Below are 7,691 nucleotides of genomic sequence, written 5' to 3'. Positions count from 1 at the left end.
AGACAGAGAGAGAGAGAGAGAGAGAGAGAGGAGAGAGATACAGACAGATGGAGAGAGAGAAGTGCAAATCAAAGCAACATGATACCATGGAAAACCACTCGTGGTCCATCGTCCAACTTCTACCCTGGCAGCCCTGCTGTGCTTAAAGCACTGTGTCAGGCTTCCCTTAAGGTGTTAAAGATACAGCACAGAAGGGAGACAAGGCAAAGAATTTAGTACTGTTTTCCAGCCTAAACTAAACCTTTATTTTAGTCATGACTTTAAAAAACGTATTCGTGGGAATGACTCAACTCCCTTGTTCCCCCTCTTGCCTTGTGCATTCCTTCAGTGCCTAAGTTGATATTTGCAGCCACTATCTCACTCAGGATGCTTCGTTTTTATCATTTCAAAATACTCAAGTCCTTGCCCAAGCTGGGCAAAAGTGTCCAGTGGTGTCAAAAGAAAGCAAAGCAGATCAGAAAGGCTCCTGCCAGAAAGATGTGTTTACCTTCACCAAAAACATCATCCTCTTCATGGGCCAGGAGCTCCTCAGCGTCAAGAAACTGCATCTTGGGGAGGACGGGAGCGAGAGGCAGCAGGCAGCAGCCTGGCGGTCCCAGCGGCCACACTGCCACCCGAGGCGGCTTCCTGTCCTCGGGTTGCCTAAGCCCTCTGGAGGGCAGCTTCCGCATCTGCCCTGAAGAAAGCAGTTTCATTCATGTGAATAGGCTTCTTGAGCCTTTTGAAGAGTGAATCCCAGGTGGGGTAATTCTCACCACTGAGGAGAAAGGATTTTTTGAAGGGGGCTGCAGATCCGGTTGGATCTGAATATAGACATCACTCAAAGTCTGAGTGCAGTGAATTCTGTTTCAAAGCAACAACTTTCATATTTCCTTAAAGAGGAAGGTGGATGCTTAACTTTCTTGCTAATGAATTTGAACACAACGGGTCGTGTTGAAAGAGGGAGTGCACATTTCTCACAGCTTGGTTTTGCTTCAAGGACAGTTTATCCGAAAGTAAAGCAAGCCACGGTGTTAAAGCAAAGCAGGCACTGAGAGGACGGAGCTTTCATTTTGCTCAGTAATAGGTGTGTTTTTCTTTTTCTTTTTTTTCAAACCTCTTGCATTTAAAGATTGGAAACGTTACAGCATTTAAACCAAATTGAACCATATCTAGGCTTTCTGTGGCTCGGTTAAATCTGTAGTCAATGACTAGATTACTGGTTTTCGTCAAGCAACTTACATTTCACAGTCTGTACTCAGTTTGATACTTCAGACTGTACCACTAAAGAAGCAAGAAGAAAATTCACTGAAAAAGCAGCTCCTCCCAGCGGGATGAGTAATCCCTGGGCTTCTCCGTGAGTGCCACTGGCTGGCATCACCATGAAGAGCTACCTAACGTGTGCCAAATTCTGTGCGTATACAAACAAGCACACATCTCTCTGAGTTCCACTGAGACTTCATTTTGGGGTTTCCCAGACCTCTGCACTACGTCGTAAGATCTCTCAGGTGGCCAGAAGATCAGAAAATGCAAATGGAGAGGACAGCAAGAAGCTGTTGACGCAGGGTGTTTATTTTGGGCACTTTATTTACTGCATGGTTTTGAAGATACTCCAGTGTTACCCTAGAGAAACTGTCTCCGCCTCCTGCAACTGCAACCTTAAAATTGCACCAGTTTCTCCCAGAAGAGAGTATGGACAACAGGACTGGAGAAATCCAGCAGTGAGAGGGTATCAGCCAGAGGAATTCAGGAATCAGACGCTAAGGGTTAGCTGAGTGGCGACAGTCTGTTCATCCCTGCACCGGTGGCTGCTGCAGTTCCCAATACAGCTTGGGTCCTGCTGGGGTCACCAATCACTGTCAATCAGGGCTGCAGCCATCCTTAAAGGACAGCTTGGAAATGTCTGGGGTGTTTTGGGTGGCACAATGACTGGGGTTATTACTGGTATTTAATGTCTTAGCACTCAGGGGCCCAGGGATGACAATCTTACTGTAATGCCTGGAACAGTGGCTCAAGAGGAAGAACTACCCACCTCCAGATACCAATAATGTCCACCTTGAGACATACAGAGATGCCGGGAGCTGGACTTACCCTTTTCTCTAGCTCTCCTTTGCATCTCCCCTTCCTGACCCTTCTACCACCCCCTACCCTGATCCCTACTTGAATGATGTTTCTGGCCAAGGGTTGCACTGCGTTACATAAATTAAAGCAATTAAAATGGGCCTAGGTGTAGGAGATGTGGACGTGGACTAGAGCTCCCTTTTGCGTGGTTGGGGTAAGAGGAGGGCATCCATTGTGACAATCACTACATTTCTCAACTACTGTCCTGTGTCCTTTAATCTTCACGATTTCATCAGGTGGGTGCGATCATCCCATTTTACAGATGAAGCCATAGGGGCTCTGAGAGCTTGAACCACATTCCTAAGATCAGGCAGCAGGTGAGTGGCAGGTTTGACTAACTGCAGAGCTCACTGTTACCTCTCGTCTGGACGACTTTATGGGAGTGGCTGCACCAGTCCGGGTCACTGCAGCATCCCAGTGGCTCTTGGGGACCTGTGCTACCTCCCTTACGTCCCACCGCAGAACTACCTGGTTACCGTGTGAACCTGGGGGCCCCAGCCATTCCACTTCAAAAAGTTGGCATAACTCTCTAGGCCTATTTCATTATCTTAACTGGGTGGAATTGGGTCAACCCTACTGAATTCATATGTTGAAGTCCTAAACGCCAGTACCTCAGAATGTGACCTTATTTAGAAATAGGGTCATTGAAGATACAGTTAGTTAAGATGAACTGATATCGTATCAGAGGAAGATGGGTTCTTTATCCAAGATGACTAGTTTCCTCATAAAAAGGAGAGATTTAGACAAAGACATATACACAGGGAGGATGGTATGTGAAGATGAAGGCAGAGATCCACAGGCCACGGAACACCAGAGCTGGCCAGTAAACCACCGGAAGCTGGGGCGAGGTCTGCAGGAGAGTCTCCCTCACATCCCTGGGAAGAACCAGTTGTGCCAACACCTGGACCTCGGACTTCTAGCCTCCACAACTGTGACGCAGTAAGTTCCTGTCACTTAAGCCACATAGTTTGTGGTCCTTTGTTACAGCAGTCCTAGAAAACTAATACACTTTCTCATTTGGCTTGTTCTGAGGATGAAGTAGGATAATTTATGTAAAGGAACTGACACAGCACATGGTACACAGTAAATACCCAGTTATAATTGTCCACCTAAATCTCTCACAGGGAAGCTTAGGACATTTCCTTAATTGGAGCCTTAATGGGGTTAGAGAATGAGAAGTCACCACGCTTTGTACAAAACCTCAATAACCGTTAAGAAGTTTCCCTCAATCTCCTCTTCTCCAATTCAGATATCTCGAAAACACAGCTAACCATCTCAAAGAACAAATCACAGATGCCACCAAGAACTCCTTGAAAGCAGAGACCATAGAAAACATGGTCCTTGCTCTCCGAAGTTTACAATTACCTTAGAGAGATATGACATACATACATAATGTGTTAACTAAAAAGAAAAACTAATAAATCACAGATACACGCCTCAATATGAATGAATTTCAAAAACGTAATATTGAATTTAAAAAGTCTCAGAAAATTATAAATAGTATGATTATATTTATATGTATGTCTAAAATGAGCAAATAAAAAAAATAACTGCTAACACTTACAGGCTGCCAGCAACAGTTCCAAGTGCCTTGATCGACTTACTTCTTCTATCAACCCTAAGATATAGATATACTTATTATCCCCATTTAATCTAAGGCCCAAGAGGTGAAGCGATCTGCCTGAGGTCATGCACTGATAAGTGGTAGAGGTACTGAGATTTGATCCAGGACCCAGAGTCCAAACTCCTAAACACCAGGCTATAGTATCTCTTATCTTAAAGGATAAGAGAATGCTGAACTTCTAGACCATTTTAACAAAGGGCAATAAATTGTGAAGAAGTGGCTAGACAAAGGAGGCAGAGCAGGGGAGTGGGCTCCTGAGCGAGGTGAGTTGTGGGAGGTAACTAGGAATGTATGCTAGCTAAGGATTAGTATGCAGATTCATCTCTCATACCAGGAAGAGGACCATGACTCTTCGTCACCCTAGTTGGGGGAATGAAACACCTTTATGAGTGGCAATTTATGGCACTTAAAGCAGAAAGGGGAAGGGCAGAAGAGTCTTTCTCAAAAATAGCTCAAAATAATACCTATGCTAAAGTAGCATATTTTGGAGGACACATTCTGACCCCCTTCAAATCCATATTAGAAAAGAAAGACTGAAGCTAGGGAAACTCGGTGCTTAATTAAGAGTAGTTTTCATTAGGAAATGAGGAATGAGTCTGGAACAACAATGAAAGAATCTCGCTTCTCAGTGATTGAGGCAGACAGCTCCAATCACTGGATCTGGGGAAGAGGACAAAAGTATAGATGAAACAGTGTAAGCAGTTCCTTTGACAGAATGCTGATGTGTGACAACCTGTGCTAAGTTTAACAGCAGAATTTCATCAAGGCCATAAGCACAGGAACATAGCAAAGCTTTTATACTGTAAACAGTTGGTGCCCACTTTATGCCATACTAGGTCTGTGAATTACAAAGACATGCAAGGTCTGGTCCTTGCTTTGTGGAACTTTACTCACTCTTGTGTTCATTCATGTGGAGAATAATAATGCATACCTACTGTATTTCAGGTACAGTGGGAAACATTGAAGTAAATTTGTAAGTGATGAGGCACATGTTGTATTGAACATATGAAAATCAACACAGTATTATTATTTTGTGTTATGAGAATTGAGGCTATAATAAGGATTTATTTATTAATTTAAAATATTCCTGCATAGTTTGATGTTTTGAAAAAAACCACTGTCTGTGAAGCATGTAAAGGAGGAAGCCATGCTAGTGGAAAATTTCGTCATCCAGCGTGGGCTTTTATTCCAGCAGAAGAACTTCACAGTCTGCTCTCTGTGCTTTGGAGAATTTCCCACTCCCTTCAGATAGTGTTTTAAAATACTTAGTTTTCTGATATACACGCTCCTGAACAGGGAGAAAAATCTGAAGTAATTAGGAGCAAAATGTCCGAAACAGAAAGGAGAACACAGTAGGAGAGAGGAATTGAAACAGTGAGGAGTGGTAGGAATCAGGAAGGAAAAAGGTGAAAAAAGCCACAGATTCAGAAATAATCTTATCTTTGGTTAACTTTGCCAGTAAAGATGCACCTAAAAATTTGTCTAGCTGTAAAATGGCACATCTAAAGAGCTAGGACTAAAGGAACATGATTTTTTCTTTTTTTTTTTTTTGAGACAGAGTCTGGCCGTTTCACTAGGCTGGAGTGCAGCGGCTTGACTTCAGCTCACTGCAAGCTCAGCCTCCCGGGTTCACGTAACTCTGCTGCAGCCTCCCGAGGGCAATAGCTGCGATTACAGGCGAGTATCGCCATGCCCCGATAATTGTTTTCGTATTTTTAGTAGACATGGGGTTTCACCATGTCAGCCAGGCCAGTTTTGAACTCCTGACCTCAAGTGATCTGCCCCCCTCGGCTTCCCAAAGTGCTGAGATTACAGGCATGAACCACCGCACCTGGCTGAAACATTATTTTTAATAGTGTTCCTGTTTTCATGTTGCAAAGAGGAGGTACCAGTCTAATGGGTACAATCTCATGAGGGTTGTCTCATGGTAAAAGTCCTCCCAGAGCCTTTGGAAGTCTTCCTGCCTGCGTCCGCCATCTTCAGGGGCATCATAGGCTGCAGGAGCCATACTTAGGGTCACTTACTGAAGGTGTTGGGGAAGCCCGACAAAAGCCCAGGACAGTTTCCTTCAATGAGATTAAAGACAATGAGGATAATTGCCCACTGAAGGAATCCACTCCTTCCACTTACAAAAAAAGGGTAAGAACCCAGCAAAGGAGAGTTCCATGGCAAGACTCACATTGGGTATGGTTGGCAAGGTCGTAGCCATGGGATAAGGGGATGATTGCTGGGAGTGGTTAGCTTGCAACTAGAAACAGGAAAAAAAGCATATGAAGGCACTGGTTTTGGGATTTGACTGGGCTGAGCTATAATCTTGGCCTTGTTACCATCTAGCTCTTTGACTAAAGTTGATAATTTCACTTTGAATCTGTAAAACGCAGTAATAATCAATGACTGAGTTAAGGGATGGTTAAGCCCTTTCCGACTAAGTTGCCCCAAATTAAAATATAATCTATATTAATACATTGTGCTAGCAATGCAAACACAACTTCAAGACCCTGTCCCTAGTCCCTGGCCTTACCCTCTGTCTCAACCAGAATGTAATCATAAAGCCTCTCCAATAAAGAAATCCTGTAACTGCCACTGATAATAACATTTACCTCTCAGGGTTTGGTGACCTTAATGAAGGTGGGAATCCTTTCCTGTGGCCCTAACATTGACTTTAAAAGCATTTTCAGGGATCACTAAACAGTCTGCCCCTCCTCCCCTTTTTTTAACCTCAAGACAAATTTCTCAGTATGGGAGCTACTGAAAGTGACAGAAGGGGTGGAGAAAACGTACACAGGAAAAGAAACTTGTAAGAAGGTAGAAAGAAACAGCCTTCCATGTCTGTGAGAGATGTGGGGAGAGTTTAGGGAGAATTACAGTCCTCCCTCTCAGAACGTGACCCTAGACCCAAGAGCACCCCTGTCCACAAAAAGAGGGCCAGATGAGAAGGTGTAACTTTCTCAGCTTTCAAAGAAAGGTGGACATTTCATGCACCCTAAACGTATTTATTGTTCGTAACAATAAATACATTTGTACTGTCTTTTATGTTTACTTATGTTTAGCTGCATAAGTTAAACATACGTAAGCATACTGTCTTTTATGTTCACTCATGCAGTTAAACATAAGTAGACATAAAAGACAGTTGCATAAAATAATTATACATCTGTGTTGATGGCATATAATACATAAGGGCGTAATTTGTATGACAGTAACAGCACAGAGGAGAACGAGTGAAGTAACAGAGGATAAAAGATTTTATATTCTCTTGAAATTAAGGTAATATTAATCAAAACTGGATTGCTATAAATTAAGATGTTAATTGTAATCCCCAAGGCAATCATTAGAAAAGAAATTAAAAGTATAGTAAGAGAACCAACAGAAAAATTAAAATTATACACTAAAAAGTGTCAATTTAACACAAATAATTCAGTGATATCTCTGTAAAAAATTTCTTTTATTCTGATTTTTTTTAAGTGAACTTGGCTTCTTAGTGCTTGCACCTATTTATATAAAATATAAGAATATAAAACAAATTCCTGTCTCACTGTAGCAAAGTAATATTCATCCACAGATGAAGGAACTCATTGAAAGAAAGTCAGCCTCCTTCATCTCATTAGAGATATATTTCTAATAAAATTTTGATTTCATGCTGGAAGATATTTATTTTCAATTAATTTTTTTTTTTTTTTTTTTTTTTTTTTTTTTTTTTTTTTTTTTTTTTTTTTGAGATGGAGTCCTGCTCTGTTGCCCAGGCTGAAGTGCAGTGGCATGATCTCAGCTCAGTGCAACCAGAACCTCCTGAATTCAAGCAATTCTCCTACCTCATACTCCCAAGTAGCTGGGATTACAGATGTCCACCACCACGCCTGGTTAATTTTTATTTATTTATTTTATTTTATTTTATTTTTTTTGGGGGGGGACGGAGTTTCGCTCTTGTTACCCAGGCTGGAGTGCAATGGCGCGATCTCGGCTCACCGCA

General features: G+C 42.3%; 1 protein-coding gene across 9 annotated transcripts in view; it reads right to left on the bottom strand.

Annotated features, from left to right (window-relative positions):
- Positions 1–7,691, bottom strand: part of RIPOR2 (RHO family interacting cell polarization regulator 2) — a 234,457-nt gene that overhangs the window by 124,502 nt on the left and 102,264 nt on the right. For 3 of the 9 annotated variants that reach the window (XR_005196438.1, XR_005196437.1, XM_037730161.1), the window contains exon 1: positions 488–3,550. The exons of 1 other annotated variant lie outside the window; for it this stretch is intronic. Coding sequence is in view for 6 of the 8 variants with exons in the window: in XM_037730161.1 (XP_037586089.1) it covers positions 488–695 (208 nt within the window). In the remaining 2 variants the exon portion in view is untranslated. Of the gene's footprint in view, positions 1–487; positions 3,551–7,691 lie in introns of those variants that run through there. 5 more of the 9 variants (XM_017505231.2, XM_037730162.1, XM_017505220.2 and 2 more) reach the window with 5 other exon arrangements.

This window comes from Cebus imitator, unplaced genomic scaffold (assembly GCF_001604975.1).
Source record: "Cebus imitator isolate Cc_AM_T3 unplaced genomic scaffold, Cebus_imitator-1.0 Scaffold335, whole genome shotgun sequence".
In the NCBI taxonomy this organism is placed as follows: Eukaryota; Metazoa; Chordata; class Mammalia; order Primates; family Cebidae; genus Cebus; species Cebus imitator.
This window is presented reverse-complemented; position numbering and strand designations above follow the sequence as displayed.